General features: G+C 51.3%; 1 protein-coding gene across 1 annotated transcript in view; it reads right to left on the bottom strand.

Annotated features, from left to right (window-relative positions):
- Positions 1-12,284, bottom strand: part of NCKIPSD (NCK interacting protein with SH3 domain) — a 50,039-nt gene extending 37,755 nt beyond the window's left edge. The window contains exon 1 of the mRNA XM_071439687.1: positions 12,021-12,284. Within this exon, the coding sequence (XP_071295788.1) occupies positions 12,021-12,191 (171 nt within the window). The 5' untranslated portion in view covers positions 12,192-12,284. The remainder of the gene's footprint in view (positions 1-12,020) is intronic.
- Positions 12,285-17,473: the final 5,189 nt, after the last annotated feature.

The raw sequence follows: 17,473 nt of genomic DNA on the forward strand, positions 1-17,473 counted from the left end.
AAGTTGTGAATGAGAGTGGATTTTGGGGTGCTGGTTACCTCAATAAAGTTACTGCCTGCTGCCAGAAGCCTGGGCAAAAGGCAAGGACTTATCTAAACCCCATCCATTCGTAACACACACCCAAAATAAAGAGAAAGCCAGCAGGGCAGGAGCAGAACACACTAACTTATAGAGAAAACCCAGCATTTTCCTCTGTAATGAGCATTTCCTTTCCTCAAATTACTGGTGCATCCTACCTGAAACTCAACTTACCAAGTTGTATGATCAGATCACACATGCAACCTCCTCTGAAATAAAATGACCCTTAGATCACCATATGGAAAAACCTGAGCGTTTTTTTACCAGAAGTAAAATGGCTCCAAGCAAATACAGAATGGCTGGGTTTATGCTGCCCCTTTGTTCAAAGACAGCAGCTCCACATTCTCATGGAGCAAAACTCATTTGAAGGTGGAGGGATCACTTGCCAACAGTACTTTTACTATCATCCCTTCACACAACCCCTAAGCACAAAAGATAAACCAAGGTCCTTGAGCACTTCTCCTGCTAATCATGTTTCAGGTCAGGGACCCAAGACAGCAACATATTGACAAGGTTTCTCCAAAGCAGATGCCCATATAATGTTCCCACAATATGGATCTCACAAGCAACCTTGCTTCTCTCCACAGCTCCCTCTGGGTCACAGGAACAAAGATTTGAAACATCAGTACTGGGAAACCCCAGGATACCCAACCAGCTTCTCCCCAACATTTTCAAGCTGTACTGAACAGCTCCCACCAGCATTGAGCAAACACATCTCCCCTTTGGTGGGGACGTATTTCCCAGCATGGGAATCCCAAATAAGTCCTCCACCTATGCAGAACAGCATGTCCAGACCCAGCGGGCTTCTTCCAGCTGCTAGGATTGTTCATGACTTTAGACTGGTACAAATTACTCATGCTGGGATTTAAACAATGTAACAACCAGACTCTGTGTAAAAGATAACCCTCACATGCTCATTTGCTTTCAGGTGGGCCACAGTAAAGCTATGGCAAGAAGGAATATCCTCCAAAAGAGGATCCTGTGCCATGGGTTTTGGTGGCTATATATTTTAACATGTTCAGAGTAGCACTATGGAACAGAGGATGTTATTCGTGCTTTTGGCTTATCAGTGCTACAGACAAGAATTCCATCAAGTTAGGTGTGCCAGCTAATTCTAGCAAAGCCATTTACAGACTGTTGAGGGTGCAGGTGTAGGGCAGCAATGGAGGACGTATCAGAGGGGTTGAAAACTCCATACACATCGCACTGTCAAGAGGGAGATCATGCTAATTGGTCACAGACAAAATACCCAAGTGTGCACACATCCTTGTTAGCTGAGAGCTGCTTCTGCACGCACATTTATTCCTTAAAGTAGGTTGGGTTTCTGCTGATGTTTCTATTCCTGACTCTCACCAAATCCAGCAAGTCAATGCAATCATGCTTTATGGGGACAGTGATAAAACTAAAGCTAATTCATACCCCAAAAACAGTGAAGATACCACTGAGATCTGCAGCAGTGTCTTACACTATTACATGTGTGATCATAAAGACAACAGCACAAGCCAAAATAAACCCCAGAAAATCTTGAACTAAAGATCCTGCAGTTGTTTTTGACTAGCAGACAGCAGAACACTACTTTTCTGTGCTGCAAAACTTCAGCAGACTGACAGTTTCCATTGACCTACAAAAGTAGCTTGAGAATTGCAAGTTTAGCTCTGTTCATCAAAGGAATAAGGCTAACTTGCTGTTATCTCCAGATTCAGTTCTAGAACAAATTCTGGGGTTTGTTCAGTGAGCTTTTTATCTTAAAAAAAATTAAAGGGTTGAACTGGATTTGCTGACATTTCACCTATAAGGAAGTAAGAGTCACAGAAGCAATTCATTAGTGTCCACACTATCTTCAGGAGAAAACCAGCCTCTGCTTTAGCTGCAGTTTATAATCCCATCTCCTTCTGCAGCTTAGACTAGCACAGACTCCTCAGAAAACACAAAGAAATGGGGACAGGAGGGGAATGTCCTCATAGGACAATGTGCTTCGGGCAGCAAAACAGCCATAATCCTTTTTTCCTCACTTCCCGAGGCAGTGAACAAAAAAACCTGCCTTTGTTAGACTGCTCATTTCCCATGTGCAAAAGCTGCTCCCAGCTCCCAGGGCTCATTACAGACTTACTAAGGCAGTTAAAGACCGAGTGTGACACGAGGACGGCGGTGGGGACACCTTGGGTGCCTCCCACCAAGGCACACAGCGAGGACAGGGCACCAGGTGAGGCACCAGGAGGCATGGGCACTGCACGTGGGAGAGGGGACAGGTGAGACAGGCACGTGGGAGAGGGGACAGGTGAGACAGCCGCACTAAACCCCGAAACCGTGGCACGCCGCTTTGCCACCAGAGTGCCCTGCAGTCATGCCAAGCCACCACACGGGTCCCACAGCAGCTCCCTTGTTGCCTGCACAGAGCCCTATAAAAGGGGGTGCCCAACAATAGAATTTGGCTGACAATGTGTTCTGTTGCATGCCTGTCTCCAACATCAGTGACAATCTGGAAGGGCACAGAACTCACCGCGTTTACACAAAAAGGAATTGTCACCACATCAGATTCAGAGGCCACGGAGGTTTGCATTTGTCTGCTCAGTGGAGAGCTTCAACTTGATGTCTCCAGGCAGCCATCTGGTTTCCACAGGAGCTGCCCTGCTTCTTATTGCAGCACACAGACATTGAGTGAACTCTGCTAACAAAGAGCCCTCCATCCCAAAAATATGCCCAACCACTTCCATCCCCCAGGTGCAAGTGGGTGAGAGGCACCTGTGTGGTCCCTCAAGGCTTTCTTCCCACCTCCAGAGAAAGAGGATGAAGCTCAGAGGCTGAGCTCAGCCTCCCAGCCAGTCAGCTCAAGGGCAGTGGAGGGGGAGCAGCAGTAGGAACAGTGGGAGATGACATCCCAGCTACCTCAGTAGCTGAGGAGGTATGGCCCCAGGCACAAACCTCATGGACAGGCATTCAAAGACCTTTTCAAGACATCATCCCAGCAATTCCTGCCTCCTTGTGGGTGAGTGTCTATCTCTGCAGCTCCTGCCTCACCCTCTCCCTTAACCCTTTAGTTTTTGTTCAATATAATAGAAGCTTTGGAGTTGAGGCCTGCCCTAAGGTTTCCATACTACAAGGCATTGTCCCTACTTGTACTACAAAAAACCCCAAGAAATAATTAGTAGTTAATACTTAGAAAATATCTAATCTGAACTTTAAACCTGTGATTTAGCAAGAAATGACCCACAGCCTTGAATTATCTAGCATGCCAACAGCCTGATTTTCTAAAAAAAAATTTTAATTATAACTCTTGAGCAGCTGAACAACCTAAAATACCAGTCTATGGTGGCATTTCCAGATTACAGAAAAAATCAACACCTTGCAGACCACTTTCACACACACACCACCCCAGCCTAAGCAGCAAAGGGAGACAAAGCAGCACAGATGTTCCCCCCATTCCCCCGATGGCATGACAGGAGATCCCTATTCAAAAGCCCATCCCACTAGCATGAAAGGCAGCCTGAGTCAGAGGAATGGCTTCACTGCACTTGCAGCTGGATGACACTGCCTTTTTAGCTGGTCCAGATGGACAGGAGGAAGCATCTTCTAAGGAGGATAGGAATGACAACTTCTTCTAAACAACTTCACCAGGCAAGCAAATAACCAGGGAAAAAAAAAAACATGGACTTCCCACTTCATCCTAAAAAGCTGACAAACTCTTACTTCCCCTTCCTGCCTAAACCTCATGCTAAAAGAGGACAAGTTTTACTTCTCTTGAAAGGGAAGCAAACAGCTCTGCCACACAAGCTCTGCAGTGCAGGGCACGAACACAGATGATCTCACATGAAGCTGAGCCTCCTCTCCCAAGGTGGTGGGTCCTGTCTTTTGGACAAGACTCTATTTGTCTGTTAGCACTGAGAGATTTCCACAGAATTGTGCTCAATATCCCTGTGGTGAGAATGCAAAGGGGAGCAAAGACAAACAGCTGCAGTCATGAATTGTGTCTTCTGTTCCACTTCTCACATGACAAGCTTCAAAACCCTGGTTTTAAAATCAAAGGTTTTCCCATGTGATAAAAAGTCAAGACAAATTAGGTTTGACAACACCCTCTTTTAAAGGTCAAAATTTGATTTGTGAGCCACTGGCTGGGGAAGGAAAGTGATGCTCCTCCAGAAGCAGGACCAGGACCCACAGTTCCTGCTGTGACTCAGGCCTGAGGCAATGAGGTCAGTCAGGGTCCACAGAAAGAATTCCAGTGACCTGCCATTTCAAATGAGAATTTCTCCTATAAATACCACAAGGATTTTTCAGATCCAGGTGCCAATTCACAGAAAAAGCACAAAGTGGGGTCCTCCAGGAGTGCCAGCACCCACTTCTCTCTGGAGAGTGTCAGCCTGGAAGCAAGACCTCCTTCCCACTAGAAGCTGGGACCCATCACAAAGCAGTAGCAACTCTGGGAGACAGACATCACCAGCCCTCACAGCCCCTGCAAGCTTGCACAGAAATACACTTCTTTAGTGAAATAAATGGAGTCAGCTCTTACTGATGTGGCCAAGATGAAAGCCTCAATTTAAGTTTTGTCTCAGGAAGAAACACAATGCACATGCATTTTAATTTAAAAATCTCTGAATACAGAGCTCTGTTCGAACCTGTGTCTTGAAAAATTTTGGTTATGGCAATGGCCACATAGAATGTTAGTATCTGTGAAGTCTAATTTTCTTGCAGACCATCCAATGCTATAATTGCATACTAAGGCTGCTTGTACTTCTCTCCTTATAAACCCTTCTGGAATTCGTACTTCTTCCAATACCCAGGCTGACAGCTCACACACTGAATACATAATCCTGTCTAGAAATGACAAAGTTTAAATTGCTCATGAGTGAGCAAATCTGGGATGCTCTTATAAACTCTGTTTGTTTTTATGTACAGCTAAAATACAAAAGGAACAGAATAGAAAGAAGGCTGCTTCTGCTCCAAAGCTCTCCTCAACAGACAGGTTCAGCTGTTTTTTATGTTTCAACCATTGGCAGATGTAAATACCACTTTACACCGTAGGATTTGACCTCCCCCATAGGCATTTGTATGCCCAAGGCCTTGCAAGGGATCACCTTAGGTCAGCCAGTGACCATGATATAGTCTGCTTTTGTCAAAGCCTTTCCTCATTTAGAGGCTGCTCCAAGCATGGAGGTTACTCTTCTCTTGCAAGGAGGAGGACTCTTCACATTGTTTTCCCATCATCACTAACAGAGTCCATTTTTCTCCAAAGACAAGCAACATTAATTCCTCCCTGCTCTTCAGTGTCTTGCTCTCTCTGTACTTCACACAGAGCAACAATCACAAGAAAATCAATTTCCATGAACTTTCTGGTTTATTGGTTTCATATTTCTTTCAATACAAATCTCTCCTCCTTTTTTTTTTTTTTTTTTTGCAGTTTGTGTTTGTTTTTTCTAATAGGAGCTCACCTGATGCGATGCTGGAAATCCTCAAAGGAAACATGAGAGTGGGATTGTGAGAAATGATGAAGCAGCACAAACAGAGCAGGATGTTCCTAGTTCAAAGCTGGCAGTTCTTCCCCTTGCAATAAAAAGCTCATCATTATCCAGATGTAAACAAGGAAAGAAAGCCTAGCCATCTTCTCCTGATGAAAAACATTCAAAAACCATACAGTAGGCAAAAAAAACCCCAAAACCACAGATTTGATCAGTAAAATTGCAAAGTAACAGCAGGTGATCACCTGTGCAACACTGTGAAATGCTCACAGCCCAGCACTAGAAAGCAGATGTGCAAATGACCTGGCAGACACTATGACCCTGCAGGGAAGCTGGGAACCAATCTGTGTCTGTCTGCTCTGGGCAAGTGCCTCTTCAAAGGCTGGGAAGAAAATGGCACATTTCCTCTTTCCAGTCTGTCCCCTCACCTCGCCCTTCTTCCAAGGCAAAGAGAGCTGCAGTCACATGGCTCAAGAGTGGACAAGGATTCTCAGACATGTCCCTACTGCCTGATCACTTCTGACCAAAGCAGCCTTCACGTTGTTCAACTCAAACAGGCTTAATATTTCCAGCCCAACAGAGCCATCCATGTATCCACCAGTGTCACTCCACCCCTGACACAGGAGTGATGAGACCACACCACCAATGCTGCTCATACCTGGGTGTCCAGGCCACAAAGACAAATTTTATCTGGTATCAAAAAGCCTAACTATTTCTAATTGGAGTAAAAGTGAGAAGAACATGTCTTCACAGCCAAGACTAAAGATCATTACCATAGCTCTTTAATCATTCTGGACCGTGAAAGATTGTAGATCTTCTGGCTAAAATTTCAAGTGTTTAGCTACAGTAATTAGAAATGGTTATAATTCCCTTGACTGTGTAATTTAGTCTCAAGAATAAAACTATATCTCAAAGCACAAGCAGCTCTGACACAACAGCATCTCTGCTATGGTGAGACCCCAGAGAAAAATGCTTCGTTCTTTCACTTTCTTGCATGTATCAAGAAACGCAGCCTCAGCTACAAAGCACTACCAGCTGCTCATTCTCCAAAATAAAACTTTATTTTTAGCCTAAGCACTTACTCAGGATCTGTGTGAGTATTGCAATTAAGCTCTCACGCCCATTGAAAGCTCTGTCAAACCTGCAGCAGATGACAAACAACGCTGCAGGCTCCAGCGCAGGGGACAGTCCGTACAGCAGCCTGCACAGTCACCACCTGTTCAGGAGCAACAGGAGCAGCTCTGCCAAGGGACAGAGCACCACAGTTAAAGATGGATTTTAAGCAGATAGAGGGAGAAACTCAAGCTAACAACAACTGCCAAAACTTAGTTTCCAGCAAGCCCAGGGAGGTTGTAGTATCTCCCTCTCTGGAGACATTCAAATCCCACCTGGACATGTTTGTGTGTCACCTCTCCAGGTGGCCCTGCCTTTGCAGGGGGTTGGACTGGATGATCTCCAGAGGTCCCTTCCAACCCAAACTATGTTGTGATTGACAATGTACAACCAACTGGGGAGCTGCAACTTCATGATCTTTGAAGTCCCTCCCAATTCAAGCTATTCTACGATTCTGTGTTCCACAACCATCATTGTCTCCATGGCAGTGTAGAAGGTTTGACACTACCTGAGCTGCCACAGTGATCCCACACAGCACCAGCCTTGGCACTGCTGCTCCATCCCTGAACCAATGCACATGAGATCCTGGCAGAGAAGCAACACAATTACAAACAAGGAGTTTTCCAGCAAGCCAGTGAACTGAATTAACTGAGAGTGGGGCTCACAAGAGCAGAGGCAGCTTAGGGGAAGGCTGGACAGCAGGGCTGGGTGTAGCATGTGGGATCAGGCTGGAGGAGTGGCCATGAGCTGTGAGACCCACACTCTGAGCCCTGGCATGCCCTGGTCTGCAAGAAAAGGCAGCTCCTACGCTACCTCACTCTGCACCACTCACTCTGTCCTGAACACAGGTCAATGCTACAACAAGAAATAGGGCAGAATGGTTTGGGTAAACAAAGAGTGCTCAAATGTCACTCCCTCACAAAAACCTGTCTTCTTTGCAGCTGGGGAGGTGACACACCACTCCTGTGCCTGCCTGATCAGGACTACCTGTACTCTGCCACTATGCACTTGCTCGTGCTGCAGGAGGATTTTAGTTGTTGCTAGGCTGCACAAAGCAGTCTCTTATTTTTATCACATGTCTGTTTATTCTTGTAGAAAAAGATACTGCAAACAGCAATCCAAGGCATCCTCAAAATGCTTGTTACACTCTATGCTTGGCTCCATTTTCTCACCAAACAGTCCAAAGCTTCTTGGCCATCAGCATACACACCTTTGCACCCAAACAGACCTTTTCTTGCTCCTCCAGAGGTACCATGTGAAAGCATGAACAGAAATTCAAAATTCACATTACAAACAATTTTTCAGTTATTCCAAATAAATTTAAGGTAATTTTGAAAAGGATATCAATAATAATTTCAAAGCTGTTTCCTAATGGCTTAATACAGCTGGAATAGCTAATTTGTAACAGCCAGCAGGCTAAGCCATTCCCACTTCATCAGGAAACATCTCCCTGTGACTTAGCACTTATTTTTGCACCCCTGACATTTACCAATAGAGCATTTTAAAGCTGCCATTGCCCTCCCCAGCATTTAATGTTAACATTTTCATTGACGGACAATGCAGCCTGGGTCAGTGCAGACACGAGACGAGACAAGATCAGCTGTGGTGCCAGGCAAAGCTCAAAGCTGAAGTAGCCCTGCTGCTCCTGAATGTGAGTCCCACAGCAGGAGCAAAGCACCACGGCCAGCCCCTGTCCTGCCAGGAGCAGATCAGCTTTCCTGGCAGGCCAAGTGTCACCCACACTCAGCATCCTCCAGGACAAACACTCCCTCCGTGCTCCTGGTGCTGCTGTGCCACAGCCTGAAATCTTCATCCAGAGCTGGAATAATAACTCCACATTCCCATTACAAAACTCCAGGTTCTATCAACATAGAGCTATTTATCCCACAGAAAGGAATCTTATTATTTGCTAGACTTAGCATTTGTCCCTTTCTGACACTGAGTGAACTTCCTGTGCCTCAGCAAGCTTTCCAAATTGAATCTTTTACAGCTGCACATAAAGCTTTGAAAAGCCTATCTTCTGGAGTGACTGTCTGACTCCAGAGGACACCCTAAGCTCCATTTTAATCTCCATATTTTTCAGCCACTCATACATCACTTAAGCATCAGCACACAGCTGGAGACTAAAGACCAACCTCACGCTGACGGGCACCTTGCTGTTCAATAGGAAGGCCTGGCACTTGAGCAGACAGTTTTGCTGCAGCAGTATTCACCTGGCATTAGATATTAGCACATTTCTTGCTCCACCAGTAGCTGCAGGCCACTATCCTCGTTCTGTCACTGGCACAGTGCTAGGAACACATTTTCACTTGTCTGGCAGCAGCACCCACAGCCCCTGAGTACATGACCTTGCTGGGCACTATCATGCCTGCTGGTGTCAAGGCCTCCCAAGATCTCCACCAAGGGCATGCAGAGCCAGGGCAAAGCCATATCTGAGGCCACTGTTTCAACAAGCAACTCTCTCTGTGTGCAGTCCACAAGCTGCCCCATTCAGCAGCACAGCCCAATCCTCCCCTCTCGCTGTTTTATGGCCTCAGCATCTACCCCCAGAATGGCACTCAGCTTGAAATGACTCTTAATAACCCAAATAGGAGCTAAAAGGGAACTACAGAAGAGTAAAATCAGCAGGAATATCAGCTGAAGTTGGGCGTTTCTAATTGACTCAAATTAACTTCACATCATCTGTACCTTCTGGTGCTCTGGCTGGGCCCCAACTTGTTTCTTAGGGGCATTCTAAGATGGATTTGTTGGTGGAGCTTTTCCCCCCCTACAACTAACTCTCCTTTAACAGCAATACCGAGCCACAAGGATTTCAATACAAAATCCTGCAAAAAGACATCAGACAAAAATAAGCATTAAAAAATAACTGGGAATTATTTTCTTCTCTTAGAGAAGCCAAGGCATCAATATCCCATATCTGTGAAAGCTGAGAAAAAAACAACCCTGAAACGTAAGAGGAGCTCAGAAGAAAAAAAATGTTCCTAACAGTGCTCAGCAGCAAGAGCAGTCCCAGCCTCCCTTGTGAGGTTGCTGTGAGGGGCTGTGACTGTTCCCAACCTATTGCTCACCTGGAGCCTCACTGCACTGCTGAGGAGGGCCAAGCTTACCTTTACAATGGTGACTCCTGTTGGCCACGCTCTCTCCCTGCTAACACCAATCATTAGCGGTGCTTCTCCCTGCTGTGATTGGGGCAGCATTAATTACCTCCCGAACCACTGGCACTAATTGGTCTCTGTGCCCTTATTAAAACAAAACTGGGCGACAAATGTTTGCACTCCTCCTGGACATTGAGCAAACAGTCTCAAGCACATTCTTGGTGAGCAGATGCTTTCTACCATGAATAAACACATGTTTTGACTTCACATCAGCTCTTCAGAGCTGGCAAGATGTAACAGCAGAAAGTCAGTCACAGACACGCAGGATGACTGCAACTGCAGAGCAGCAAATTAGATCCTGCTGCTTCACACATCATCAACAAATTCAGGTGCTGGAAATTTAATGGCCAAAACACAGCTGAGCAGATGCAGGGAAGACTGTTTCCCACAACAAGGTCTAAAGGCATTTGGGAAAGTTACAGCTGAGCTAGAGGGAATGCTCACAAAGTCACCAGCAATGCTGCTTTAATATCAGTGCATTACTAACATGTCAGGAGTTAGCCTGGCAGGCTGCAAGCTGTGTTGGGGCTGCAGCAAAATATAATGTTAGAAAAGAATGTAAAGTCATAGAATAAATACTTTTCCTGTAAGATTTTGAGATGCATACTAGCAAGGTACCTGCAAGAAAAACTGGTATGAGTGAGCAGCCTAGAAGAAGGCTCCTGCACCCACAGCAGCGAGAAGACGTCATGCCACACAAGCAAATGAAGCAAGAGACTGCAGAGAGGAAACTCATGAGCAGCAACCTGGAGCTATGCCACTGTGGGGTTTTAAAATCTAGCAGTTAATAAGGTCTTTGCTCTGTAACTAAATAGCTCCTGTAAAGAGCTTATTAAGGGCTTATTGATACACAAGATGTCCCTTTCCGTCAGGCCATCCTGCCAGGCTGCAGAAGAGCCCCAGCTTCACAGGATGGATGGACCAAGTGGCCATCAAAGAGACTTGGTGTTGCCCTGACACACATACAAACTCTCCTGTTAATGCTTGTCTCACTGGAGTGCTCTGCAAAGCCCACACCCACACTTACTTACAGCCTCAGTTACTGCTAATCAGAAATTCAATGGCATCTGAAGGAGCAGCAGCAGCACACTACAATAAAGAGGGTTGTCACCATTTTCAGACAGACTCCAAAAGGCCCCTTTGTAACATTCACATGCATTTCTGTGCAGTTACCCATTCACTGATGCAAAGAGTCTTCAGTATCCAGGTCCCACAGCTATCCTGTAGCCCAGAAGTACCAAAATTCATGGCCCCCTCCATGAATTAATTCTATATGAAATGCCTATTCTAATTTTAGAAGCAATGTTTTCCCACTAAGCAGCCCCTGCACTGTACAAGCCCCATGTAACCTCTTTCCCTTGGCTCTTGCATGGCACAGTGCCCACACCCAGCAGTAAAAGGTGCACTCCATCCTCTGACCCCAGTTAGGGCCACAGCAGGTGCTCGGACCTTGGGTAACGCCCAGTATCACCAGCCTGGCTGTCAGTGCTGCCAGGGCTTCTCCAGGCCCCCAGGACAGCAGGGGTGTGCTGTGGGTGTCGTGCTGTGTTAGTGGAAGGAGGACAATCATCCCTCACTACTCACTGTGGGGGTACCACACACACGGAGCCCCCAGGCTGAACAGCCAGCACGGGAAGGGCCATAGGAGTGCCACTAACTTACACCAACCACAGCTGCTGGCCGGGACACCCCGGTTTACCTGCAATCAAGTTTACTCCGGGGAGGAAAATCCCCCTCAGCATCTCCCAGGGATTTTCCCATCTTCCTCTCCCAGTTCTGCAGGAGTGAACAGCCCGTCAGACTTTCAGGCCCTGGAGATCCGTATCCAACCCGCTTCCTAGGGATGAGCGTGCTGAGCTCTCACTTTGTCCCTGCCCCGCAAGGCTGGTGTTCCCCAAACCTGACACCATGGGAGATGTCTCCTGCCCCCCTGCCACCACGGGACTCCCATCCCACGGTGTCCCAGACCGTTCCCGCCTGCCGCAGACACGGCAGGGGCAGCCACGGCCACAGAAATCGCGCACCCCTTTCCCCAGCTGGGCCAGCGGCTCCCGGAGAACACACGCGAGGGGCATGAGCGGCTGGGGCTGGGCTCTGCCACCGCCCCGGCACTAACCCAGCCTGGGACGGCCAGCAAAGCCCCGCTGCCCGCGAGGGGCCAGGGCAGCGCCGCCCAGCCCCGGGACCTCCGGCAGAGCCACCCCCGCCCGGCCCGGCCCACCTGCAGCCGCTGGAGGTAGGAGGCCGGCGCGTAGCCCGTCTCGCCCGAGCCGGCGCGGGTGACGAGCCACCAGTGCTGGTTGCTGCGCTCCAGCAGCAGGAAGGTCTCTCCGGCAGTGAAGGGCAGCGAGTTGGGCTCGGCCGAGCGGAAGCTGTACAGGGCCCGGTACATGGCGGCGGTACCGGCGGCACCGGCAGCACCGGCACCTCCGCCCGCCCGGACCGGACCGGGCCCGCCCCCGCCGGCCCCGCCCACACGCCGCCGCCGCGCCCCGCCCCCCGCGCGGTACCGCCCCCTGGCGGCGCGGCGGCGCCACTCCCCCCGCCCCGCCGGCCCCGCCCCGCGCCGCCCGCCCGAAGCGGCAGGGGGCGCCAGCGGCTCGCGCAGCGTCCTGAGGCGGCACCGACCCGGGCACCGACCCCGGCACCGACTCCGGTACCAACCCCGGCACCGACCCCAGCACCGACCCGGCACTTGCACCCGGGACTGATCCCCCAGAACTGACCCACGGGACTAAGCCATGAGACAGACCCCCGGAACCCGGGCAGTGACCCCGGGATGACCCCCGGCACCGACCCCCGAGGGGCCGTTGGCAGGATCCAGAAGCACGGGCGCTTTCCCGGCACCCGCCCGTTCGTGTCCCTCCTCAATCACACACCGGCCTGGGTCACTGCCGGCTCCTGGGGCCACCGCTCCCGCCCCCCGCCCATCGCCCACCCGCGCCTGGCCCCTCTGTCCCCCGCCATGGCCCAGCTGGCCCCAGGCACATCGCTTCCCCATTAAATCCGCCCGTCCCGGCCAGTGTCCCCGAGCAGCCCTCCTCTCGGAATGCCGTGTTGGAGCACCCGGTACCACTGAGCCCCCCAAGTCCTTGTGTGCCCGCCAGTCCCACCCTGAGGGCCGCGAGGGCTCCCCCGGTGAGGTCCCCTGGGCCAGTCCCGTTCCCCACCACTTCCCCAGCATGGGATCGGGAACACAACCAGGGCTGGCTCTGACCCGCAGCGAACACAGTGACCTGGCAGGTGGCCATGGGGACCTAGGACACAGCCCATCAGGCCTGGAGCTCTCCATGAAGACACAGCAGCCCCCAGCCCCATTCATCTCCTTGTCCCATTCCAGGAGAACAACCCTTTGGGACACTACCCCCAGTAGCCCGAGACCCCTGCAAGCTGCCCCAGCTCCCCGAGGCATCAGCAGCTTCCCTTGATCCCTGCTTCCCAGGGATTTGAGCCCTTCTCGCTGTCCCAGGGGAGTGGGTGGCAGCCCTGCAGGGCATGGTGCCCCCTCCCTCTTCCCCAGACAGGGCTTTCTCCATGCTGCCCTAGGAACAAGACAAATTTTCCACCTGACAAAGCCAGCACAGACAGCCTAGGAGCAGGGTGGTTGGGGACCTGGTTACAGCACCCCAGTGGAACTAGTACATACTCCTGCAGCCAAGCCCACCACAGACACCTCTCATCCATGCTGCCCACCCCTGCCATCCTGCCAGAATGCAGAGAAGGAACAGTCCACAGATCCCTGCTCACAGTTACAGGGGGGTTTAACTCATCCAGAAAGCATTCACAACCCAATCCAACCAGTGGTAATACAATAAAAACCAGGCTTGCAGTGGCCACAACCCCCTGCCTGCTCCCAGCACAGCCCACCCAGGCCCTCACTTTCCCAGCCCTGGCAATGAGATAATTCATTCTGATCCTGGTTACGCAGGCATGGAGGATGGAGTGGGAGTGAGCGGTTGCCTAGACTCCCCCACTGCGGCGGGTACCGGGAATCACTGCGGTGTATGAGCTGGAGTTGGGCACACTCAGGCTGGAAAAACAGTGGGGAGCTTTAACTGACAACTGTGAGATGTAATCAGGGCTGAATCCTTCAGGAGCCCTTCAGGTCTGAACTTCCTGCCTGGTCACTGTCCCTTCCAGATGCCCAGCAGGGAACAGCATGACAGTGGGCAAGGGCTGGGCAGCCAGGGATCGCCACTGCAGGAGAGAAAACATTCCCATTTGTGGAGTCATCCCTATTCCACAGGAACAGAATTCTCTGCTTTTCTGTCCCCTGCCTCTGTGTCCCCACTCCAGGTGAGCCCTGGCCATTCCCTGGCACAAGCCCAGCTGTTTGTGCTGGAATAACGGCGCTTTGTTTCCACGAAGTCGGCAGCACAGGCTGTGCTGGCAGGCAGAGGCAGCTGAGGGGGATGCAGGCACCCACCAACCACATCCCACATGCACAGCAGCAGCAGCAGCACCCCAGTCTCTTCCTGTGCTCAGCACCGCATCCCAGCTCTACCAGAGAGAGGCTGGGAAGGATTTCTCTGTAAAGGGCCCCTTCTTCTGCATCTGGCTAGAATGCAGAGCCCAGGACAAATTCCTGCTGCTGAGTAATCAGCTCTGAATTGCAAGTGCCAGGTGATTTATATTGGCCAGGGAGGGGCAATGAACAAGGACCCTGCTTTGTCACTTGCAGGTGACTTTTAAAGCTGAACTTGAGACCTCGGGAAAATAATACTTGCATCCCTTGCCCTCAGAGCCTTGGGGGACTGGGATCACTGTAAGCCATGAAGGGCTCAGTGTGTGTGTGGCAGCCCCCACACTCCTGTTTTCCTCCAGAGCTGTGGAGGGGAAGTGTTGCACAACAGCACTCATATGATTGGAACACAAACTTGCCAGCTCCACATACACTTATATAATTCTGCACCGTCTGCTCGTCAACACGTTGCAAAACAGCAGTGGGATCAATCGCTCTACTTTTAGGTATACAAATATTATTGCACTCCCACCAACCCTCTCTGGGTGAAAAGTCGTAGGGATGTGAGGTGTTGTGAGGACCCCAGGCCCACAGCTCTGGGGACAGTGTCTTCAGTGTGTCCTGCAGGGGCTGGGGTGTCCAAGGCCAGGATGGCCAGGCATGTCCTTACTTCCCAGTGTCCTGATGGCCCTTTCTCCTGGAAAACCTCACTAAAAGGCTGTAGATAGGACCCTCGAATTGCATACATCAGTATCACTTCCAGAAGATCTCACCTCCCCAGCTACATCTGCTCCCTTACGGGAGAAGCCCCCAAACCTGTGCTGCCTGCAGGGAGCTGGGAAGGGTGCTCCGCCAGGCAGGAGCAAGCCCTGCTCCTGCCCCTTGCAAGGAACACAGCGATCCGTGCTGAGCCCGAAAACACCCGCGAGGCGCTGCTGTTTGACGGCCGCTTCCCCGCAGAGCACATGTGGAGAAGCCGAAGCTGCCGGGGCAGTGGGTGGCTCTGGGCCCGCTCTGTTCCGCCTGCCTGCCGGGCCGAGGTGCCCGCAGGGCTCCTTGCGCAACGCGTCCTGCACAAAGCCGGGGCTGGCTGGGGCCCAGACCCCTCCTGTGGCCGGAGGAAGGAGCAGCCAGTGCCTGCCAACAGCTGCACTTCCTAGAAACGAAGAAGACAGAAGGTCGAGAGAGTTGAGGGATGGTGGAGGGGGGCCCGGGGGATGCTGCGGGGAGGATTGGGGCGCTGCGGGTTCCGAGGCAAGCAGCACACAGCCTAGCCTGCCCTGTAGCTTCTCTTCAGGAAAACAAGCTCTTTGGCTTCACACAACAGCTCCCTGTTCTTTGTTAAACTCTGCTCACGTCCAGAGCTGAGCCCCTTCCAACCCACGCACTCTGTGGGCCGGCACTGCTCCTTCCCAGCTCTCCCTGCCGGGGCAGCTCTGCAGCCTCCAATGCCATGCTGCAGAAAACAGTGGCTCAGGACAGTGCCACTTTCTCTGCCACCAGCCCAATAGCCAGACAGAAGGCATTTGGAGGCTGAGGGAAGTGGGGCACAAGGGTAAGGTGCTTGGCACCGAGAACACCACTCCTTGGGCTCCCCAGGCTGTCATTCCAGCTGCAGGGCTGCCGGGTGAAGGGCACTCCTGGCTTCACATCTGTCTCCAAGCAGGCCAATGCTGCCTTGCCCAACACCACCCTGCTCACGTCCTTGTCTCATTGCATGTGGGAAGAGTTGCAAAACAAGGGGTTGCCTGGGGTGCAGCAGTGGATCCTGACTCTGTGGGCTGCAGGAGCTCCTCTGCTTCTCTTTAAAAGAGAAATTGAAACGACTCCACACAGGGCCAATGCAGCTTGTCACAGCTGAACTGGTGGGGACACTGCTATAGTGCAAACCCAAGAAAGAGAAGACAGAGCCTATCACCTCATCTGGAGCTGGCAGCCCAGCATGGCAGGCAGCAGTCTCCACCATGTGAGGCTCTTTCCAAGGGTTACCCTTTGCTGGCCATATGGTTTGTGAGGCAGGAGGGACAGGGACCACGGCCCTGCTTACATCCTTCCCATGAGGAGGAGCCCTGGGCTGGTGGGTAGATGCAGAGGGCCCTGGTGAGCAGGTGAGGGTGCTGGGATGGGGATCCCCACTAATGGAACACGGTGCTCAGCCTGGTGGGGCCGTCTCCAGGGTTTGTTCTGCTTTCATTCAGGTGTCTGAGTTACAAGCTTCAAACAAAGGCCAGGCAACAGAGGGCTGGGGGAGGGCGCTTAGCCAACCCTCATTTCCATACCATTGAAAGAAGGTGGCTTTTCTCCCAGACAGGGACACAAGCCATTCATTCCCTGTCCCCTCTGCCCTGCCCTACATGACTCCAAGGCTTGGGCACCATTGGAGATGGCCACAGGGCTGTGCAGGACCCTCACCCTGTGCCAAGGATGGATCCATGCACAGGATGGACAGACATTGGCCCCCAGCCTCACTACAGCATCACTAGTTTTGTTAGCCTCCAGCTAAGCCCACCACCATTAGAAACAGGAAAGGCACAGCTGCAGGGCCACACACAGCAGCCACTGTCTCCAGCAGTGAGTGCCCCAGAGCCATCAGGGCACAGGGTTCCTCCGCCCTCATGTGCTAAGAACCACCGTGTCCCCAGTGGCTCGGGTCTGAGCCCTTTGCAGCCCCAGGGCCACAGAGTGAACCATTCTTCCCTGGGCAGGGAGCACAGCAACTTCGGGCTGCTGCCCTGTGAGATGTCACTCTTGGCAACAAGGAAATACTTTGTTCTCACTCCATAAAAGGCATTTGTGTGTCCCTCCCCACTGGCACAGGCCCAGCTCAGGGGAAGAAGTCCAGCAGCTACTCAAGAAGCAGCAGCACAGGATGGGGACAGTGCAGGGACAAAGGTGCCCTCTCCTCCAGCAAGGCCAGGGCCTGTCCCCTGCCTCTTATTGCTTCTGCTCTACTTAACCCCAGTGCCAGGGAGGCTACTTACCAAAAGATCCTGGCAGGTCCACCAAGCAGCATTGCTCACCCCCCACCTCAGTCCCCAGTATCCTGCCAGCAAAGCAGAGTTCAATTCACTGGAGAAACCAGTGCCAGCTGCAGGAATGTGTTTCATCTCCAGCCAGCTGATGCATGGCAATTCCCATCAGCCACCCCAGTTTTGGGCTAGAAGTGACCTATTTATGTAAGGCAAACTCTCCACAAGCCTGGGCCTGGTGCA

Source organism: Agelaius tricolor, unplaced genomic scaffold, assembly GCF_023055355.1.
Source record: "Agelaius tricolor isolate 1412-34295 unplaced genomic scaffold, bAgeTri1.0.p SCAF_14, whole genome shotgun sequence".
Classification (NCBI taxonomy): domain Eukaryota; kingdom Metazoa; phylum Chordata; class Aves; order Passeriformes; family Icteridae; genus Agelaius; species Agelaius tricolor.